Genomic DNA, 24,401 nt, shown 5'->3' with positions numbered 1-24,401 from the left:
AGAAGGAGTTTGTGAGTACAACAATGCCAGGAAGCGTTTTCCAGGCATGAGTAAAATCACAAACATATCATATGGCACAGTGACTCATAAGCATCAATGAATTTTAAATTGAATCAAAACTGAGATGTTATAGCTAATGATAAACTAGTGTCCTAGGCATGGGCATGCACATAATCTAAATAAGCATGAAATTAAACCAGCCTGCATGGGGTCGCCAAATCAACCATTTTGAATAAGTCAAGAAATCAATGCAGTGAGAAGTGTCTTCATTTTTTCCCACTGAACTGTGGTTAGTGTGTTTCTAAACCAATGAAATATCTGATGAGGTTAATGTGATACCAACTGGTCACAGTGCATCAAATAGAGCACACACAGTTTGGATGGGACTCAATTACTTTTTTCTTAAATAATTGCAGTAACAATTTATAAATTGTTTTTGCCATTTGAAAAACATCCAATGAACTAAACAATACAAAACAAAAATACTCAACTTATCTACTGAATATGTTGACTTACATCTCCATCAATTCCCTTTATGCATAGGGCAGGGTTCAGAGGAAGGTGACAGGTATTTGTATACTGAAAGAATTCTTCTAGTCTGCCAAGTTCTTTCTTCAGTACCTCCTGTGAAAAATCATTAGAAGAAGCATCTTCAAAACTGAAAAGAACTGGACTTTTCCTTCAAGTTATAATTTTCTTTTGTTGATTAAACTCCTTAATTCAGGGGTTGCACACTTGGGTGCTTTGGGGTCAGGTGGGTGATGTAGCCACATATGAGGAGGCAGCAGGCTAAAGACAATAGGGAGTACTGGGGAAAATGGGGAAGTAAAGGTTGCGTGTCCTTTCTGAAGAACTTTAAATTCAATTAAAACCAAAAACAAAACAAAGCACTGTTCTGTTCAAACGAAACACGATGGGTTGGACTTGACTGTAACCCACCAACTTGCAACCCCTGCTTTAAGTAACTATTAACATGATCCATTTATCATAATTCCCTGAAATCTTAGTTTGTAACTCTCAAGGTTTACACTTAATAGTATAATATTTTTTAGAAAAAAATTTACATAGAGTAGGAGACAAAATAATGACAAAAAAGATAATTATAGACCATTGATAAATGTCAGAAGCAGTAAAATATATGAACAAATAGTTTACTAAATGCCAATAAGTGTATTTCTGATACTTGACTCACTCCCTTCCATAGTCCTCTGTACATGTGGAAGGTCTGAGACCACAAATGACACCTTTAGGATTGTGTATCCCCTGACACAAAAAAGGAGAAAAACAATAATTCAGAAATAATAATAATTCAAAATTAAAAAAAAAACTCCTTTTAGCCTACTTTGAAAACTGTTTAAGCCCAATTCTAAAAATGAGGATATCAGATTAATAGTGTTTAACTAACTCTCAAGAGTTTCTTAGCTCTTACTCCGGGTTCACTGCCAAATAATAGAATCTACTGCTCCCAGAATCCAGCAAAACAAGGTGGAGAAATGAGGCCAAGCTCCACAATGGCATTCTTTTTGTCTTCCTCTTTTGTCTTTTCTACGCCTCGATTTGCCTGAAGAGCACCATGGAGGGGAACCTCTGCTCTCTTTAACTAAAATCTCTTCACTTCATATAGTTAGGTCTAACTGGGCTTAAAAAAGAAAAAAAGCTTACAGTAACTTGTGAGAAATTATAAATGCTTCTCCCACCTCTTTCTTTTTCTCTTTCTATTTTCACGTGAAGAGGTGTTATCACAAGAACAGCCAGTCAAGGTGAGAGAAATGCATTTATCTGAGAGAATCATGTCAGTATCACTGGAACATGATGTAAATAGTCAAAAAGGCACTGTATTAACTGTAGCATGCATCTTAAATACATGAGAGATTTTGAAACATAAGAAATAAAGACCAAACCTATACACAAATTTTGTAAATTTTAAGCCAAATTTATTTTACTTGCTTTCAACTTTTTGTCTACCATTAGAAAATAATTAATGATTTTGCAGTAATATGGAGAAATCAGAGAACTTTTTTTTTTTTTTTTTGCATTGCCTATAATGATGCTAGCCTTAAGGCTCTTCTGTGCATACAGAGTTTATATGTCTCCCATTTAAAAATAAAGTCCCTGCTTATGCTTTTTATTTTCCAATTTCTCCTAGGTAGGTGAAGTAGCATAGCTTCTGGCATTACTACCAAATGAAGTGACTTCCAGCAAGAAAAATCTTGTGCTAGGAAAAAATTCTGGGATCCTTTCCCTATTTTCATATCATTTTGTTGAAAAGTCTTGTTGATTTTAAACAGCGGGTGGAGAGAAACCATGAGCTCCCTTAAGGATGAGATTCATGTTTTAGGCATCTTTCTATCCTTAACTCCTAGTCTGTAGTAAGTACTTGTTATTGAATGAAATTCTTAATACAGTGAATGGATGTCCACTATCTCCCTGCATCTAGAATGTTGAACTTAAGAGAACCTACTTAATGATCTATATCAGTGAAGGGAACTAGTAATGCAGTTAATTAAAAGGAGCAAGTGTTCTTCCATTAGAGCAAGAAAAAGAACAGCCAGATCCATTATTATAATCAGTGATGAAAGAGGCAAAATATTTTGACTATCGTCCATGGATGTTAGAATAAAAGTATTATTCAATACTATCCACACCACTATTGATTTCTTTCATTTAATTCACTTAATTTGTTGTGGAAAAAACAAGTCTTTAAAAATGTGTCTTTGATCAGTGCAGTGTGAGAAAAATCTAGACCTAGATTTTGTACCTTGGACAAGGGTGCTCTGAAAAGTTCCCTTGTGTACTTCCTCCATGAGTCTGAATTGTGCTGCCTTTCTGAGCAAATTACTTCATCTGGTCATTTTAATCAAATTGCCTTTAAATTGGTCTCTTGTCAGGTACTGTCTATGCTACATGGCTATTTAGATCAAAAAGTCATGTCCTGGTGATAGATATTATCATTAACATTAGGATAGTAAATTGAAAAAAAACTTGATCAAAAGAATTGATTTAAGTGTCTTATGACAAAGTGTAGTCAAGGAATTTACCTTCTGTGTTATGAAATTCAAAGTTAATTGAACCAGGTTTAAGAAATAAAACAAAACTTTATTACATGAAGATTGATTTCACAACAAACCTGTCTTTGAGGGTCACTGGCTGATTTGACTTTTTCACCAATGTCTCCCAGAATTTTGATGAGTTTCTTTTCCTTGGAAAACTCATCACTCAAGGCTTTTCCTGCACAGAATTGGAGAGCAGCCAATAGCTTCTGATACCAGCTTTTAAAATAAGCTTCATTCTGTGCATCCTTTAGCAGCCTGAAGGAAAGAGAGAAAACAAACTCTTGTATCTAAAGCTGATTTTTAAAACACCTCTGGCAGGAACAATAAGTGTGTTTCAGACTAATCTGTATGTGGTGGCTTTGGGCAGTTTAACAGGCCAGGCTGGGGAAAATGTTGTTTATTTGTTGGCAGTCATCATTTCACCTGATAGTTAATGAGATTCCAAGAGTGAAGAATCAATAAGAGAACTTCCTTTTCTCATTTCAGTTCACAGTGCACTTTTTCCTCTTTCAGGCTTCTTAAATTCTATAGCAAATACTTATCTTAAGAGCATATATTTGACTTCTTATTAAAATACAGACAAAGCATTTTAGAAATGGTATTTATTAGTCACTACACTATATGGCAACTCAACCATCAACCCCACATTTTTCTGCTTTTCTTCAAAAAATAATGTCTCCACACTGTCACATATGTAAGTATTGCTCTTTCTTCCAACACCTCCCTTTGATTACCTGGAGGAAGATATTGTAAGGGCAAGAGCATGATTTTTGTTTTCAGGCATTTCTGGATTCAAATCTCAGCCCTACAACTTACAGGTAAGTTAGGCCAGTTACTTAACCGGGCTGAGGTTAAAATAAAGAAATAACTCTGACTCCATAGAGCTGTATGGAATATAGAATAAGCTAATGAAATTCTAATTTGAAAGGGCTTAGCACAAAGTATGTACTAGTAGTAAAAAACATCAGTTTATCTGTATCCTGCAGCCTCCCCAAGCCAACTTCTGTCACTGTCTGGCAGTCCGCTTGTATCACGAACACGGGAGGCATAGAACAAAAAAAGGGAAGGATACTTCGCTAGATAATGGAGCAGTGACAATTATTTGATTACGCTTTCTGCCATGTGACAATTTCTATTGCCTTGAAATTAATTCCAACATGCTTAAACTTTATTTTTTATTATGCCCTAAAACACTGAAATAAAAGACTGATTCCCTTGAATGTTAACCTCTCTTTGATTGATTCTTTAATTCTTAACCTGTCTCTAATCTTCTTCTCTTCTGAAAAATAATTATCATTCAAAGGACTAGAAGAAAGTTATTGTGAGAATGAAATACTGAAAAAAAAGGATTAAATGCCTAGCAGCCAAAATATATATAGATGAGTTTCATTCTGCATTCCTAATTTTGCATCTCTGACCAATATGTATTGTGCTACAGAGACTCTAAGAAACACACTATTTTCATTTGTTCTATGTTCTCTGTTCCTACACATCTGAGTTAAAAAATTAATTGAATGAGGGCTTCCCTGGTGGCGCAGTGGTTGAGAATCTGCCTGCTAATGCAGGGGACACGGGCTCAAGCCCTGGTCTGGGAGGATCCCACATGCCGTGGAGCAACTAGGCCCATGAGCCACAACTACTGAGCCTGCGCGTCTGGAGCCTGTGCTCCGCAACAAGAGAGGCCGCGATAGTGAGAGGCCTGCACAACACGATGAAAAGTGGCTCCCGCTTGCCACAACTAGAGAAAGCCCTAGCACAGAAACGAAGACCCAACACAGCAAAAATAAATAATAAATAAATTAATAAACTCCTACACCCAACATCTTCTTTGAAAAAAAAAATAATTGAATGAACCTGGCTTTTTTTTTTTTTTTAGGTAAGGGCTTGTTCCCTTGGCATTATTACAAAGCCAACTTAGCTCCTAGCACCTCTTTTACTTTACCAAAGGAAATATAATAATGCTGGAAAGCACTAAAAAACAAGAAAACCTCAAGGGTCTAAAGATGTATTGATGGAAAATATAATCTATCTATAATTATACCTTCAATGTAAGAAGAGTAGTTGACAATGAAAAGTTTTCAAACCCACTGCTATGGTGAGATTTTTGAAATGTCAGATGCAATAAATGTATCACACCATTATTTGGAGGCTCTAAGAAAACGAGTGTTATGTGATTATGAATTGGAAAGCCCCAAAGAAAGCATCCACATCTGAAACTTCAAGGTATTTTATACAGAATTATACCTCAGAGATTTTCACAGTGTTTTGAGGACTTTGGTAATATACCATTGTACAGTCTACTTGGTTTTCAGTGGAGGTAGGGAATTGATGGGTAGAGTATTTCTATATCCCGTAACAATGCTTGCCAGCATTTTCATACACTTTGAATATTGAGTTACTTGTTTTTAAAGATATTTAAAACCTGTTCTGGTACATAAATATAACTCTATAACCACCTGACTGCTATACACATGATAAAAGGAAAGGTTATTCTGCACAAAGTCAACTTTTTACTAAAATTCTTAAAGAAAATATATATTTTAGGGGTGGGGAGTCATAGGAATTGTCAAAATTATATAATTAGTATTCCTAATACTCAATTCTTATTCTATGAGAAATGTATTTGCTTCTCTCATGAGCAGCTGATTCGAGGGAAAAAAAATCAGTTTGATTCCTTGCTCAAAATAAAACAGAGCAGGGGAGATTTGCAGAGAGAATATGAGACTGTGTTTTAAAAAATTTAAAAGTGAAGAAAACTCAGTGTATTCCATTGTGATTATTTTCCTTATAGAACATACTTCATGCAAACTCTCATTCCTGCCATGATGACATGCTCTCCTGGTGAGATTTGGTTCAAGCTCTATGGCTTTTTATCCAACTTTAAAGTTTTTTACAAATTGCAGAATTGAAACCATACTGTGTCATAGATGACCATGAGAGGTCAGTTAGTCTATTCCTGTGTCTTTAGACACAGTCACTTTAACTGATGAGTGAAATTAACATGTCCTTTAATTTTAATCAATTCAGAGAAAGTTGGACTATGCAGTTTTGGGTGGAGAGTTAGCCAATTCTACGTCAATGACCTTCACCATCAGGAAGTGGTTAAAACCCTCATGTAGTAGTTTTTACCCATTGCCTCTGTTTGTTAAGACTGTGGAAAACAGCTAGCCACTTTCCCTTAAGCATTAAAGAAACCCTTTTCATAAGGCACTGTCACTGGGAGACACAGAATTGCTTATGCCAAATTCAAAAAAAAAATCTTTTATTTAAGTTCAGGTCAAGGGACTGAGAAATATGAAGTAAGACTTGGTGATGAAAGATTGGGCTTTTAAGATGCAGACGATGTGACCACGTACAAACTGAGGTAAATCTCAAAATGTCAGAGACCTGTTTATCCTAGTGTATGCGAGATCCAGGAATGGCTCAACTTAATATTATTTTGTATAGGTGTCTTATGGACTGTAAGTAATGACAACATTAAAATGAGAATAAATGCATAAAATCTAGCTGATTAAAGGTTTGGGTAGTGTTGAGTATGAGAGGCAAAAAGCAAGAAGAGAAGCAAACATAACCCAGGTGACTGAGCATATTTGTTATAGGATATCATAAAGGCATTTGCCTAAATTAAGGAGCTAGTGGTGGACTCAGATACACAAACCCCAGCTAGCATGAAATGGAGATTTTCCTTGGAAATAAGAGCTTTTCTCCATTTCTTCATGCACAAAGTGCTTCTGATTCCATGGTGAGTGACTTGCTGGAAGCCCAGGCAAAGTACAGATAGGTCTCATTTCATCAGTCTACCAGCAGGACAGAACAGACTAATCATGCCAACCCAGCCCTCCTTGCCTCATGACTCCCTTCAGTGTAGGTCTTAACTTTAGTTCTCAACAGCACAATATCCCACAAATTAGGGTTTGCCTTAAATTTTTTACCCACTTGTGTATTTCTTGTGAGTGAAGAGGGGAAACAACATCCAGAAGAAAACTGAGCTACACATGAAGATGAGTGATTTCAGGTCACTCCAGGATCTCCCCTTTCCATTTCCTCTATTGGTGGCTACTTTATGGGGAGTAAGATGTGTGACTCAGTAGACCAGGTCTTAGTGAGCACAGGTGGATTTTAAAATGTGACTTCCTCAAGTGTATTTATAACCCTGGGACATATAAAGGCTGAAATCCAATATTTGATATGGAATTTTTAATTTTAAGGTTTCAATAGTGTGTTAAGAAGTGAAAAGCATATATCTCTTTAGCCTTTACAACTTTATTTTACTTCTCATTGGTTGAGAGATTTACTTAATATTTCCCTAAACTGAGGAACTTCATACATTTTATCATCTTGCAAAGATAACTGTTTCCTATGACTAGCTCATTTTTAGAATACTGATTTGCTCTTTCAGAAATATAGCACCGAACTTCTTTTGAATTTTGTATATAAGGAGCATTACATGGTCCAAGTCTGCAGAAATGTGATTTCCAATCAATAGTTATTTTGCAACATGTTTGTCAATAAGCCACTTTGAAACAACTTGAATATAAAACTATTAAAAGGGAATAAATTCAGAAAATAATGAAATCCATACTCTAGAGATTTTATACATTTTTAGAACACTTAAATATATGAGACGGGCTCTTAAGGTATGTAACTGACTTAATTTTATCCCCATATTTCAATTTATATATCTCATATTTATTACCACCTCAAAAACAGTCGTTCAGAATGTTACAGTTCATACTTATGATTTTTCCATTGTGTTCACATTATGTGGTAGATTTATATTTCCCAACTCCATGCTTTCTTCCCTGAAGCTTATACAACCACACTGTTTGCTCTGTGACTTACAGTGCCTCCCCAGAAGCAGCATCTACTTCTCCACTCCTTGTCTGGATTGGCCATGTGACTCACTTTAGCCAACAGGATGTGACTGGATAAAATGTATGCCCAAGTCCATGGGGATGCTTTAAATGTGCTCTCATGGATTGGTCTGCTCTCTTGTACTTCTGCTATCTGTCACGAGAACAGCGTGTCCCTGCTGGGGGATGTTCCTTCAGTGCTGGAATGAGAGAGTAGAGCTGAGCATTGCTGTGAGGAGTCCAGTGCAGCCAAGTGGAAGTACAGCAAGTCTGCAGCCTGCATGCTGCATACGTGAGAAATAAGTCTTTTTTGCTGTAAGCCACTGAAACTTTGGGGCTATTTGTTGCTATGGTAAAAATTAATGAATATGCCAAGTTTCATATTATTTCTTTTTCCCTTTTCTTTGTTTTTGTTTTCATTTGTTTGTTTGTATTGCCTTTAGAATATGCAGCATATTTTTTAAACCTCCCCAGTGTTAACCCTGAGGATACTTTGGGGCAAACCTAATTACTGAAAATAAACAAAAGTCATCTGGAGACAAGTCTGGTGAATTAGATGGGTGATCAATTTGAGTATAACATTTTAGATCAAAAAACTATAAAAGTAATAAAAATGGCTTTCTTCTATGGATCCTAAAACGCCCCAAAGTGTATTTCAAAAACAATTTGATCTGGTTCATTTGGACATGTATATTATGTTATACTGCTAAAATTTTATTGTTATTTTATTACACTAACATACTCTTTGACTCATTTAAAAGTGTGAATAGGCTTATGTACCATCTGCTGTCTGTCCAGCCATTGTTTGAGTATCTAATAGGAAATTCTCTCTGAGTAAAAATGCACTAATGAGTGCAATAGGGCAATGGCAAGTCTTTTTTTAAAGACTTACGTAACACAGGACTAGACGAATCTAACACATTACCAGACAAAGGGTCCGATGGCTGAGGGCAGTGAGGGAGGCAGTACACCTGGCAGTTTGGGAAACTGAGCTCTGCTCTAGTGGTAACAGCTGGAAGACTAAGATGGCTAAATAGGGAGGGGATCAATGGTTTTGGACGCGGAAGCATCTATCTATATCAGCATGCTTAATGGAACTCCCTTTATTGCCCTGGAGTTGGCGACCAAGACCCAAGATTAAAGAAAAGAGACAACAGGTATCCTATGTTTTAAGAATAGCCAAAGAAACAACTGGAAGTCACAGAACTCTTCGAGGTTTATTGGGAGAAGGCCAAAATGGCTATGATACACCAAGTGTTATCTCCCCTCCTGGACCTTAGTATATATTTGCAAGTGGGGGTGAAGGAAAGGGCTGTTTGAGAGTCATGAGTCATCAGCTTAGTGAGGGATAGAGTGGATCTGCTATCCCCACTCATCCTTGCAAAGTCCAGTGAGGAGGGAAGCTCAAAGAAATGCACTGATTCAGATGTGTGCAGGAATGGGAGACTACTGCCTCATTCCCAGGTTAGATTTCTGCTCTGAAAGAGGGTTTGCTGAAAGACAGGATAGCAAAGGAGCAGCCTCCATTTTTGCACCCTAACTGGCCAAGCAAGGATGTGTGAATTTCTCAAGGTTCAAATAAACACATGGAAGTAATTAAATGTGATCCACTCCTGTGTAGGAAGAGGTTGAGCCAAAGGCAGATCTCCTGGTGGGAAGTCCTGCAAGGCTACCCAAGGTACGCACTCAGATGAGTAGCCAGCTTTGACAGTGAACACAGAGCGGACCTTGATGTAAAGTCAGAGACCACAGACAGGGGACTGTACTTGCTTGACTCAACAAGTGGGAGGGTCCCTTTCCTCTTTCTCTTTTTTTCCCACTCCAAAGTCAAGAAAAGCTAGAACTAAAAGATAGAGAGAGAAGAGGAATGAAACAGCAGACAATATTCTCCCCACCACAAGTCCCCCAAGCTAAAGCTTGGCTGGTGCTGGAGAATGGGGAGGAGGTATGTGTCAAACTGGAGAAGAAAATAGAGTTTTAAATTGGACAAAAGTGGTGAAGAGTTTGTTATCTAAAAGTGACCAGGAAACTATGGAATCTACCCTGTTTTGTTTTGTTTTTTTTGCGGTACGCGGGCCTCTCACCGTTGTGGCCTCTCCCATTGCGGAGCACAGGCTCCGGACGCGCAGGCTCAGCAGCCATGGCTCATGGGCCCAGCCGCTCCGTGGCATGTGGGATCTTCCCGGACCGGGGCACGAACCTGTGTCCCCTGCATCGGCAGGCGGACTCTTAACCACTGCGCCACCAGGGATGCCCTACTCTGGTTTTAATTAGAGAATGTAAAAGGGCAAAAGTAGTAATTTTAAAATAATAAAAACTTTTATTGGAGACCTACCAATACCAAGCTCAGCCAGTTTAAAGAAAACTAGGTGAGACCATTAAATATCTACAAGTCAGTGCAGGAAGAAATATAGCTTCAGAAAATGCACTGATTGCACTGCATGAGAGAAAAAGTTTCAACATGCAGAATAAACACTGGGGAATCTTGCCCCCCAAATCTTCAGAGAGTTGGCTGAGATTTGTCTTTTTGCCTTTCTTCATCCCCGTGCAGCCACTCACTGCTCTTATAGAGCATTGCCGATTCTGGCTTCATTTATGGATGATCATTGTTAAGCACAGAACTGTGTTCAAGAAATCAAAGTTGTTTTGTCAAGAAATAGGTTATTAACACTGAATATATGTGGATATATAGGTATATATTTACTATTATAATTTATACTTTATCATCATATCAAAATCTTTAACAGTTATGACCAGTTGCATAGTTAATTATAAGCTTAAATGGCATTTTTCTGAATGAAAACTAGCCATAGATGGTACCCAGTTTGTGTACACACTTGTAATCAGGATGACTGTTACACTGCAATGTTGCTCTCTTAGGATCATCTGGAAGCTATGAAGGAAAAAAAAAACAAAACTATGCTGAGCAGGTAAGTTTCCCGGAATAAGATTCTTAAATCTATAATTAGGAATCAGAGCCTGTTCCCACTCATCTTGCTGAGGGATATAGTCAATTTGGGAGATACAGGTAAATAAATAAAACTCTTTCCAATCCACTCATATGTACTCGAATGTTCACATGTTTAATATACTGAATGATGTGAAATCAGAGAGCAGAAACTCTCCTCCTCCTCTCATTCCAACACACACTTCTGCTTAGGGTAAGTTATTTTATTCAAATCATTTTCCTTAGCTTAGCACCAAGCTGTGAATGGCTATCAGTGACCTCTCTCAGCCCCCACTGTTATACTCCTTACGTGCTTACTAGCCCTAAAACAAAACAAAACAAAACAGGTGGAATTTTGGCCCTGGGCACACTTTAGAAGAGATCGCTTTCTATGAGACCCTCCTGTAATGCCTTTCCCTTTTTTCTCATTCTGGTTTTATCCCCTCCCTGATCCCCAAGAATCCCTCCAATCCTGCCACTCTTCCTTTGCCAAAAGCTCCACCTAGCTCTGCTCTCTCCTGTTGTGTCCTGGGATCCCAATTAGTCCTTGTTTTTCTTACTCCAGTCAAACACATGTCTCTCACTGTAAATTACACTCATATTTTCAGAGAATAACATTACATTAGCATAGAGCTGAACCCCATTTTGAGATAATCCCTCCCACCTGTCACATTTATTAGGTGAGGAAACTGAAAGATTAAGAGACCTCCCTAAGGTCCTTAGGACTAGAACCCTCAGTTCTTAACCATTGCTCCAGGCACTTTCCACAGCACCATATTTTGTGTCTGTTATGGACCAAATGTTTGTGTCCCCCCCAAAATTTGTATGTTGAAGCTCTAATTTCCAATGTGATGATATTGGAGTTGGAACCTTTGGGAGGTGATTAAGTTTAGATAAGGCCATGACAGTGGGGTCCTATAATTAGATTATTGCCCTTATAAGAAGAAGAGACTGGAGCTCTGCCAGGTGAGGACACTGAGAAGGTGTCCAGCATCCATCTCTGAGCCAGGAAGAGGGCCCTCACAGGGAATTGAAATTGGCCAGCACCTCAATCAGACTTCCCAGCCTCCAGAACTGTGAGAAATAAATTCCTGTTGTTTAAGGCACACAGTCTATGTTATTTTTTATTGCAGCCTGAGCTGATTAACACAGTGTCTTAAAAACCAGTAAAACATAACTTGGAAGATGATTTTCCACTTGCATCACCTCTGGCAAGAAACTTAACCCTTTAGCTCTTCACTTTCCTACTCTGTAAAATGTTGGAGTTTGTGACGTTCGGTAAGATACCTTCCAGCTCTAGGGCTCCATGACTGTAATACTTAATGAACTTATCCAGCATTTATGCCAGGCATTTTCCAAGCATTTTATGTAGCTGTCTTAGGTAATCCTCACGTCCGCTCCAGGCAACGTGATTCCTTCCATTTTACAGACGAGGATATTATGGTTTATAGAGGTCAAATAACTTGCCCAAAGTCACCCAATCTGTGGACCAGGGATTCAAATGCAAGTTTATTGGCCTCCAAAGCCCTTGCTGTTCACCATAATGCTGCACCACCTCCTGATATACTAACATAGATACCAGCTGATGATTTAGCCCGAGACTAATACACAATCTAGGAATTCTTTTTGCTACTTTCTTATTATGTTTCTCTTTAATATCTTGCTCTTACTTCCTGTTTCCTAACCCTTAGAAATCTCATGCTCTCCTGACTTCTTTCTTTCCAAAGTTCCTCAATTAATTTTGTCCTGCTACCTATAAATTCCCTGCCAAAACCACCAACAAATGCTAATAATGTTTTCCTTTCTGCTTTTAACATTTTTTTGAACTTTTAAAGAAGAGCTTGTTAACCTAAATATATTTTTGTGTAAAATACTTGTAAGCAGGAACACTTCTCTCTCCCCTACCTCACCTGTAAAAAGAATAGAATATGTGGATCTACTTTGATAATGCAAGTAACACATTCACCTCTGCTCTGTCCTTCCTCACTTTAAAAAGTGAGACCAACTCCACAACTTCAAAGGATCTGGACTTTTGTGGTTTATTTATACAAGTGGTGGTGCTGAGTGGGGCTAGGAGAGTGGAGGGAGAAGATGCTGAATTGAAAGTAACACCCAGATTGCACTTGGGAACCTAAAACTCCTGATGAGCTGTGCACACACAACAGATGTGCCTTGAGCTACCCACCTTAACTGGGCCTGTGGTTCCAAATAATTCCAAGTTGTGGCAGGAGAGAAATGCAGAGTCATTAACAACAGCACGTGTGCCAAAATAAAATAAATTCTGCTTGACATCTAATTAATGTTTGTGTAATTTTAAACTAGTCCAATAGATATCTACATTTTCCCTTACTTACATTTGAAAATCTGGTTCTGAACTGAGTTCCTAAACTCAGCCTTTTTTTTATATATATAATTTTTCTGAATACATATATAGTTACTTTAAAGGCAGTGTAAGCATCTTTTTCATAAAGTTTCCTTAACAAAATTTCTTTTAATGGCAAAGCAATTCCTTTGCTATATGAATGTCTCATAAGAACAGCAACCTAATAATAAAAATCCTCTTTACCCCTCGGCCTTTTGTTCTTGCACAGCCTTCTGATGAAAGTTGGATAATCATTACACTGTGCAGTGAACAAGTCATGTGTTTGAACACAGCTGGAGGGGCAGGTTTACAGGGCTAAGGCAAAGCTGGCTTTGAAATACCTAGCTTCCCCAGAACTCGGTCGCATCAGAACCTCAATTTCAAATCACAGCTGGGGCGGCCGCTTCACTCTTCATTCTTCAGAGGCACAGATAGTGTGGTTTATTCTGTGAGGATATTAAAGATTCTCTGAGATACTATCCATAAGATGTGGAGCTGTGTTTGATGTCCTCAGAAAATTTCTGGGACATTCTTGCTCACCGTCATGAAACAGCGTGTTTCCTGAAGTCATCAAGCACCATTTAATCCCTCTGCTTTTAGAAATTCAATGCATTCTTACAGGTGTTCTAGGAAGTCTCTATAACCTACCTGGTTAATTTTCAGTCGATTTCTGTGATGTTGTTATTGTTGTTTTTGCTGTTGCTCAGGTTGCCAGGCAGGGATAATCACCCTATCCACTCTATCGTATGAATGTGGAAAGAGTACTAAGCCTACTCCATCTCCAGTGCTCTCTGTATGCACAAGTAACTTAGCAGTTCCAACCTCAGGCTTTCCATTTCTAAAGTGATAATAATGATTGTCCTATCATCAGATCTATGTTCCTGTTATGGACTGAATTGTGTTCCCCAAATTCTTCTGTTGAAGCCCTAACTCCCAACGTTGACTGTATTTGGAGATAGGCCTTTAAGGAGGTAATTAAGGTTAAATGAGGTCATAAGGGTGTGGACATAATCCAACAGGACTAGTGTTCACCTAAGAAGAGGAAGAGACACCAGGTAAGCGTGCACACAGAAAAAAGGCCATGTGAGGACCCAGTGAGAAGGTGGGCTGTCGGTAAGACAGGAAGTCTGTTTTCAGGTCTTACCAGTAACCAACCCTTCAGCACCTTGATCTTGGACTTCTAGCTTCCAGAATTGGAAAAAAATAAATTTTTACCGTTTCAGCCACCCAGTCTGTGGTACTCTGATATGGCAGCCCTAGTAGACTAATATAGTTTCCAACCTAGAGCTCATTTTCCCAATCCAGACCTACATGTTCATCTGTCTACAAGATATCATTCTTGGATTTTCTTAAGGCATCTATCTTAAACTTAACATGACTAACTGCATCATCATTCACCTCAATACCTGCTTCTTTACCTGAATTACTGATCTCCATGAATATAACCGCCAGCTTTCCATCACTCTAACTAAAAATGAGACACGATTCTTCTCTCACCTTCATCCCAATATCAAATTTGTTACCATGTCCTATTATTTTTATCATCTAAATAGCTCTCAAATCTAATTTCTTCTCTCTGCACATACTGACAGGATTTAATTGAGGCCTTAATTTCTTGAAGGTATTACCTGAATCTACTGTTACTTGATTTTCCTACCACCTGCATTTTTACTTTTTTTCTGCCTTAAATTAGTTCTCTTGGTCTAATAAGTCCTGTTCTAGTGATTAAAATCCATATAGCCTCAGGATAAAATATAAGAATCCTTAGTGTAACAGGGCACTTGATGATTTAGTGCATCTACATCTTAAAGTCTTATCTCTTATTCCCATTCATGTTTTTCCATCCCAAACACAAAGTACGACTTATAAAAAGTTGAATCTCCTCTGCTTTCACAGGCTATAATGCTTTTGTATTGCCCCATCCGCTGTGTCTGAAATGATATTTCAATATGCCAACATCTGTTTATCCTTTAATGTTTAACTTAATTAGCACTTTTTCTAGAAAATCTTTCTTAATTTTTTCCAATCTTGGGCATGTGTGCAGCATCCTCTCTGTAAGGGTGAAGTATTTTCCTGTATCCATTATTCTTACAACACTTACTGTGTTTTTTAAAATGGTGTTTTATTGCTTGTTTTTTTCGATCTCTCTCCTACTAGACTTTAAATTCTTTTTCTTTTTAAAAAAATTTTATTGGAATAGACTTTAAATTCTTTAAGGGAAGGATTATGATTTTACACTCTTGTGTCCTAACAGAGTTTCCGATCATGACAATAGCCAGTCAATATTTGTTGAAAAAGTAAATTGACTACTAAGTTAAATAAACTTTGTCTTAAAATTGATTTCTTCTATTTCTTGATTAAAATTTTAGGATGTGAACTAATTTGTTAATAACTCTGGAATTATAGCATCCTTTTAAATTATGTTTTCATGTGCTATTTCCTCTAATCTCCAAAAAGTTTAATATTACATATATATATACACATATATTTAAATTATATTTATTAACCTACACATTAATTAATATATATTTGAGAATTTTGAAACATTCCTAGCAATTACTACAGATTCTCCATCATATTGTGATTTGAGAGCTCAGATCATGGGGAAAAAATATTGGAGGAATTTCTACTCAGCAGAAACAACTAAGTCCTCTACACATGAATGAGTTCTGTTCCTGAGAGCAAGTTTGTAAGTCCAATTTGTTCATAAGTCCAAAGAAGTTAGTCTAGGTACCCAACTAACAGAATCGGCTATATGGTACTGTACTGTAATAGGTTTATAATACTTTTCACACAAATAATACATAAAAAACAAACACAAAAAATAAAGAAAACATTTTTAATCTTAGAGTACAGTACCTTGAAAAGTACAGTAGTACCAGCTACATCACTGCTGCTTTTACGCTTGCTTCCGGACGTCCTGGGTTTGAAATAAAGATACTGTACTACTGTACTCTACACAGTACTGTACAGTAAAGTACGCAAAAGCACAACCACTTGTAGAGGATGCATGCATGCTTGTGACAATGTACGCCAGACACGTGAACTAACTTACATGATTGGACATGCGAATGCAGGTTCACATCTTTGAAAGCTTGCAACTTGAAGGTTTGTATGTAGGGGACTTTACCTAATTAAATGGACTTAGTTGAGGATGGTCATATTGAAAGCACTTCACTGGCAAAGGTACATGAGCTACGAGGCAGGTAATTTGTAGAGAAGCTATCTTCCAAAGCACTTTTCTGTTAGATAAACCATGCCATTTTAGAATTGGATTTTCCTGTATCTCAGAGGGAAAATAATTACAAATGTAAGAAAAATGTACTGTATGTTTGTGAGCAAGAATGTGTCTGTGTGGGAGAGTGGATCTATTTAGGTGAGTAATCAGAGCATTTATTTCCAAAGAATTTCCAAAAGCTTGCTGTATGATATTTAGATTGGATGTTAAAAATAATGTTGGTACAAAAAAAGTCAGACTGTAAAATTTAGTCTTAAGATGTGAGCAGTTATAATAATTAAAAAATGTTTATCTACCCAAATTAAAATGGCCTGTAACAACCTAAGGGTGGTTTTTATTCCTATTGTTATTTTGGGGGGTCCTCCAAGTTTTTTCCACTTTGGACAACCAAATCATCTAGTCTTCTATGGGACTCTCCCTTCATAACTCATCCTTTAAGAAAAGCTTCAGGAGCTTACTTTAATGAGACTCTTTATTTGTCTCAGAAATCAACAGTGGAGTTTGGATGATAGTGCTCAAAGGGCTGATAACTGAAATCGCTTTGGAATAAATTAGTTAGGAATTTTCTTTTTTTTTTTTAATGATACACACATTAAAAAAAAACAAGTATTTTACTGTTCACACTTCTTAGGAAATAACATTTACTCTTAGCCAGGATTTAAAAATTATTCATTTGAATTCTGAATCAAATATTTACACACTCTATTTTTGGAGGTGTTCTTCCCTAAAATAGTATTTTATGTTAGCCAAATCCAATAATGCTTAACTTCTTATTTTCCTTTTTTTATGCTTTAACATTTTTTCTGTTTCCCTCTATTTCAATTAGCAGCAGAACAAAATAACTGATTTATTTTAATGTTTTTTTCTGTTTACAGTGTAATGATTTTTTCACAAATGAGGAAAACAGGCTGATGAGAGGATAAGTTGATAATTAATTTTGCTCATTTCCTCTCCTAAGAATTCTGTAAAAGTATAAATAGACAAAGAATCCAACAAGAGAAAGTTTATTATTTTTGCATGATAAATTCTGCTTCAGGGAACCTCATTCATGGTCTCATTTCTCTCTCTCGGATTGGTAATACCATTGGTAATCAATTAAGAAGTTGTAATTTCAGTTTGAAGGCTTTGAAATATAAGCAAAAAACAAGCCAAGAAGTCAGACATATCTGAGAGTGTAACGTCGTTGGGCCAGTTAATTGCTGTGTGACTTTTGGTCTCTGATTTAACCTCTCTGAGCCTCAACAGTATCTAATGACTGCTATGAGGACTAAATGATACAATTCAGGAAAGTATCTAGTGAAAATCTGACATTAATATCAGCTCAATAGTAACAGTAGTTGTTCTTGCTATTCCTAGAAATATGCAGTTTGAATTCTAGTTTATATTTCTCTAGATTTCATAAATATTTTTGGTTACAATGTGGCTCATTTTACAACAAATGTTTTCTAAACATGACCTAATGGAAAACTTAAGCTTTTCTCAATCAGAATAGCTGCTGAATTAAAGATATTTCTTATTTGAATGCTATTTAGACAACATGCTCAGTTTAATAAAAACAATTAGGAAGAATGGTGGAGAGCTTTCTCCACTGTTCAAGACAAGTCTGGTCCCAAGGATATTCAAGTTCAGTATCCTCAGTTTGTTTTATATCATTATCAAAAGTACTAGAAAAACAACCATTGGGATAACAAAGAGAATAAACATATAATAACAACAACAATCACTTAAGTCAAGGCACCAATGTACGAATAGTAATGTAACTGATTCAGCAGGCACTCTAAAGTGACCATTATTACTGATAAGACTGAATATATGTAAGTATTTTTTTTAGTTTCAAAACATATACTGAGTAGTTACTATAGACATATTTCCATTTGACTCACATAGCTGTGCTTGTTGTTTTTGATATTTGATCTGAATTGGTTGAGCATGCAAAGAAGTAGCAGTAGAGCATAAGATAGAAATCAACTCTGGAAACTCCCACATCATATAAATGGCTAGACTGGCCCAGATATGCAAGGGCATTTTGTCTTTTCATAAGACACAACCTATCACTTGTAGGTTAACATTTGCACAGTAGTGAGAAAATAAGTATTTCTTTCAGTGTTTGCCCAATAAAAAATACCCCAAAAACATAAGCTGTAAAATGGGAGTTGGGCTATAGAAAGTTTTATGGAAATAATTTTATTTGGAAGTTTTTTTTTTTTTTTAAGCAGCACACATTTTTAAACAAAATCTTATTTAGAACCATCTTCTTCCTCCCACGTCTCTCTTATTAGGAAAACGGATAAAAAGAGATTTGCCCAATTGAGAATGAGGTAGGCAGCTGCCTAGACCAATGCTTGGTTTTGGTCTCCCCTTTCACACTCTGAGATAGCTCCAGGGAATTTTGTGGTTGAAAGAACACATGTTTAAAACATACTGGAATAGATAAACTTTTCTATTTTTAAAGATTTAATGGTTGAGGCCGAGAGAGAAATAGTAATTTGTTCTAGTTTATGCAACTACCTTATTTATTTTATTCAAAAGATAGATAAGGGCTTCCCTCGTGGTGCAGTGGTAGAGAGTCCGCCTGCTGATGCAGTGGGCACGGGTTCGTGCCCTGATCCAGGAAGATCCCACATGCCGCGAAGCGGCTGGACCCATGAGCCATGGCTGCTGAGCCTGCGTGTCCGGAGCCTCTGCTCCGCAACGGGAGAGGCCACAACAGAGAGAGGCCCGCGTAACGCAAAAAAAAAAAAAAAAAAAAAAGATAGATAATAAGCATCTACACAGACCCTGATAATACAGTAGTGACCAAAACATGACAGTGCAACAGTGACCAAGACATAGTGGTGATCATGATGACCAAAATTCTTATGGCCATGGAGTTAACATTATAGTGGGGAAAGACAGGTGTTAAACAAATATGAAAATGGATTAGCAAGATAATTTTAAGGAGTCAAATAAAGTGAGTGGAATGCAGACCTTTAGATAGCTGATAAGTACAGCCAGTAAAAGAACATCTTTAGACACAAATCCAGAGCCCCCAAAATACAATTAAAATATCTGCAGATGTTTAATTTCTAAGATGGGGATACACTTTAAAGAAAGATACTTTAAGCAAAAGTGAAAGAATTACAAACATATAATTACAACCACTTCTTGAACTAAATCAACTGCTTAATCTGTTTCATATTTTTATACATTTGAACATACTTTTTGAATCAAGAAATGCAGAATGTTCTTTCAAATTTGAATATAAGGGAAAGTTGAATTAGTTTCTATTTTGAATAAGTTAGTGACTGAGAAAGTTCACTGTAGCAGTATAAAGTAATAGAATCACATTTCTCACAGTTTTTTAAAGATATGCCATTTTGATTTTTTAAAATTAATTAATTAATTTTTTTAAGAAGATGTTGGGGGTAGGAATTTATTAATTAATTAATTAATTTTTGCTGTGTTGGGTCTCCATTTCTGTGCGAGGGCTTTCTCTAGTTGTGGCAAGCGGGGGCCACTCTTCATCGCGGTGCACGGGCCTCTCACTATCCTGGCCTCTCTTGTTGCGGAGCACATGCTCCAGACGCGCAGGCTCAGTAGTTGTGGCTCACGGGCCTAGTTGCTCCTTGGCATGTGGGATCCTCCCAGACCAGGGCTCGAACCCATGTCCCCTGCATTAGCAGGCAGATTCTCAACCACTGCGCCACCAGGAAAGCCCCCCCATTTTGATTTTTGTGATGCAGCTTTGAATTTGATATAGGCTTTCTTATGGATTTAGAGATCTTCCAGAAATAATTAGTATCGAAATATTCATAAATATTAATTACTGACCATGGGTAATACATTTTATTAGGAACTGTCAGAAAGCCATTAAAGTATAAGAATTCCTTGCCCAACGGGGCACATCTAGCTTAACATGGGGAATTAAGACACACTTAAAAACATAAGATCTTACACTATGTGGAACAAATAAAGGCATACAAATTTTTGGTATAGAAAACTGATTAGAAGAAAATAACTGTTGTTCAGAATGATTGCAGAAAGGTCAGATGTAAATTAAACCATAAGAAATAAGTAAGATATGGATGGATACCTGTTGGAAAAGTAGGAAGTTTCCAGAGATGAGTCATTTATAAGCAATGACTGTGATGGGAATAAGCAAGGATTATTCAGGCACTAGTAACCTGAAAAATCTGACAAGAACAGAGTTTATGGAGGGGACTAGTGGAAACGAAGTTGTAAAGATAGTTTTGTGATAGATTATGGAAGATCTTAAATACCTAGCTAAGAAGGTGAGATTTGTTCTATAATTAACATCAGGGACAGTAGTATGTGCATTCAAGATTTATGAGTAGGGAAGAGGTGTTATATTCATATAGGTTGAAATTTGTCTTATCCTGTGCACTCATTTTGCAGGGGAGGAGACTAAAGTCCATAGGGAGTAATTCTCTTGCCTGAGGTCAGGCAACCGGTTCTTCTGTAGCAGTCCCTTGGTTTCCAGTGCATTTTTATAGCTTCTCAAGATGAGGACAAGTTTTTGTTTATTTCTTTTCTGATAACTGCATTGCTGAGACTGGCTATGGTACATGGGAGGGGCAGAGAAACAGATTAGACTAAGTCTGATACAATGCTTGAGGCCTCACAATGGTGTTTCTTGATTTCTGAAAACCTATTTGCTCTTTTGATAAATAAAACCAATCTCATGCCCTTCTTTAATTCTTTTTTGGAAAATTTGAAACCAAGCAAATTATTTTAATGATGAGCAATTAAATATAAAGTTCAATTTGAGTTTTGAAGCTATGCATAATCCTGTTGATATGAGCTATGTCTCTTTGTCCTCATTCATACTGACATTGAGAACCTCTAACCTGAGCACAAGTGGTAGCAGGAAGGAAGAAAGAGCTGCAAGAGATTCTTTGAGGAAAGAATTCCTGGGCCTTACAGAACTGGGTGACTGGATATGAAGCTAACAGAGGAGATGGTAAGGATGCGTTCAAGGCTTTAGTTTCCAAAGAGTGTTCATTCAAGGAACGTCAACAGGTCAAATAATTTGGGGAAAAGCTACATAAACAAAATTGTTCTAAAGCACAGGATTTTTCAGAGCCTTAAACATCTTGAAGTGCACCATGACTTTCCAGGACTGGAACAGAGCATTCGGCCCTTTGAAAATTTACCTGACCTCTGAGCTTTACCTGTGTGGGACTGTGATTCCTTGGAAGACATTTTGGTGTCTACACCTCTATGTTACCAGAAAGTTTCTACCTTAAGGCTCTCTGACCAAGTGGCAGAGATGAGGGTCTCTGTGTCTTCCTACCTTGACCTTGTGCCCTAATTTTAACACTTCCACCCATCAGCAACTGTGACAAAAATCTTGGCCTTGACTAACTCCCACCCCAAATGCTGGTCTGGATCTATTTCTATTATGATTTTAACTGCCCTCCTGCCAGCCACCTACCTTTACTCATGCTTATATTATTATAATTAATAATTTCCTAATCTATAATGTTATTATAAATAATATACCATTATAAATAATAATCTTCCAAATTGATTTCTACCCTATTATGCCTTAAAGTGGAAGTCCACTTCCCACAATGGTCAGAAACAGAAGATGAATGGAGTAAAAGATGAGATGTAATAGTAGAATAAAGAAGGAATGGATGTTGGGCTATAACTCAGGTCAGCTGTATGGGGCTCCAAATTGTCTAACTAAGTTGGCAGTGCTGGGTCTCATAAAGCCTAAAGGGAAAAAACAAAAAAAAAAAGAGTAGCAGGTCACTACGCTATGTTTTTTCACACTTAAAAAATTTTAAGGGCTTCCCTGGTGGCGCAGTGGTTGAGAGTCCGCCTGCCGATGCAAGGGACACGGGTTCGTGCCCTGGTCCGGGAGGATCCCACATGCCGCGGAGCGGCTGGGCCCGTGAGTCATGGCCGCTGAGCCTGCGCGTCCGGAGCCTGTGCTCCGCAACGGGAGAGGCCACAACAGTGAGAGGCCCGCCTACTGCAAAAAAAAAATAAAATAAAATAAATAAATTTTAAGCACGTAGGGAAGATAGCTAGAAGGTAAAAAATGCTCATATTTAATATTACAATAACCAGTTGGTCTAGTAAGTTTTCTTAAAAAAGAAACTCCATAGGTGAATTAAGCATGCAGGTAAATTTTAAATTTTTTAAAAAAGAAACTTCATAGGTGAATTAAGCATGCAAGTAAATTTTAAATTTATTTTAAATTTTTTAAAAGAAAAAATAAAATGAAATGTCAGAAAATAATATAAAAAACCAAATATGGAAGGTAGGAAGGGTTGGAGGGAAGAGAGAGAGAGAGAGAGAGAGGGAGAGAGAGAGAGAGAGAATGATTTGGAGAATAGAGGAAATTTGGGGAAAATGGATTATTAGAAAGTATTTAAAGGGGCTAAGGTATTAAATAAGAGATGAGCAACTATAGAATAAAAGTCAGAGTTTTAGATATATATATGTATATATTTATAATAGCTAGTTCAAATAAAACCTCAACTACAATCTGAAATGTGATTATAAGTATAGTATCATTTGAGCATATTCAGCAAGTCTTTGAAAAGGTCATAGTTCAAATAAGCAATTTATTGCCATCAATTACCAAGTTTATGAAAGTACTTCTAAGAAAACATTCCCCTTCTCTCCTTCTCCTGTGGGAGTTACTCCTTTATTTCCCATAAGAAATGATCATTTACATTTTATGCAGAGTCAAAAGCTTCATTGCACTGGTATCAAAGAAGCCACATACTATTTTGCAGGTAAGAGCCTCCTTATCAGAAATGGGCCTCTCAGGCAGCTCCAGATTAGGAGCAGTAGTTCAGGGACTGAGGGGAACAGAGGAACCTCTAGTCACATTTCCGTATGAAGCACATTTAACTCTGATTTGGAAAGAAAGTTTGAAAATACAATACAAAGGCTTTATCTGAATAGCTGATTGAAACAATCTAGGTGTATAATCAGAGAACATATTCAACAGTTTCTAGAGACCCTTTTGCTGAAAAGACGGATTACAGGTTTAAGTATGTTATAATTTCAGGGAAATAAAACCACGTTGGCTTTTTTCTCGCCCTAAGATACATTTCAGTCATTGCTTTATCTTATGCATTATTTACCTTTAGCCAATGAAATTAAGCTACTCAGTTTCACATGAATACACTGACTCATGTTCTGGTTGTTAAGCACATGGTTTTTTTGTTCACAGCAACAAGGGTAAGATTAAAATATTTTTTAAAAAAGGAATTTACAGAAGCACTTAACATTCATAATTTTTTATGAAACTCAATCCTTGAGAAACCAATTTTGAATCACAAATGGTTGGAAATTGTTCTTCAATCACAGAATATTACTGCTCAAAGATCATAAGGCATTACAATTAATCACAAGGTATTACTTACAAAGGGAGATGTCACAATAATTATTTGTTCCCTGTGGTCTCATAATCCATGACCTTACCTCACACCAAACCTAAGGAAACCATGTCAGTCAGATCAATTGAACAATCAAATGATCCAAGATGTCCAAGAATTTCCTTTTAGTATTTAAAGAACAGGCCCATGAATTTAAAGATGAGGCATTCCTGAAAGCAAGAAGGAATAGCTGGCAGTTGTGAGGTAGTGAGTAGAACCTGGCAGAAAGATTAATAAGAAAAGGGGCAGTGATCCTTGTAAGAGGGTGATAGGCTGAACATTTGATGATGGGAAGTGAGGAGACTGTTTCTGCAGATTCCCAGGGAAGAACCTTATTTATCAAGTGTGGAATGTTGTCAGGATTCTTGTCAGGTAAATCTTGTTTTACACTGGTTCCTGATCCAGGTCTCCTTTGCTTGACATAGTTGAAAAATTTTTGAAACATTCTCTATAAATGAAACTTTATAAAACAAACAATATTTTAAAGATTCTGGCTAGGGAGAGCATTCCAGAATCAACAAGGAAGCCAATCAAGGATAAAATTTTGA

General features: G+C 37.0%; 1 protein-coding gene across 1 annotated transcript in view; it reads right to left on the bottom strand.

Moving 5' to 3' along the window:
- PIK3C2G (phosphatidylinositol-4-phosphate 3-kinase catalytic subunit type 2 gamma) overlaps positions 1-24,401 on the bottom strand; it is a gene marked incomplete at its 5' end in the record, with an annotated part of 318,729 nt that overhangs the window by 142,524 nt on the left and 151,804 nt on the right. Inside the window, 2 exon segments of the mRNA XM_081248761.1 lie at positions 517-624; positions 3,128-3,308. Coding sequence (XP_081104887.1) covers positions 517-624; positions 3,128-3,308 — 289 coding nt within the window.

Source organism: Mesoplodon bidens, assembly GCF_964165515.1.
Source record: "Mesoplodon bidens genome assembly, chromosome: 11".
Classification (NCBI taxonomy): Eukaryota; Metazoa; Chordata; class Mammalia; order Artiodactyla; family Ziphiidae; genus Mesoplodon; species Mesoplodon bidens.
The sequence above is the reverse complement of the archived record's forward strand: the minus strand, read 5'-3'. Positions and strand labels throughout refer to the sequence as shown.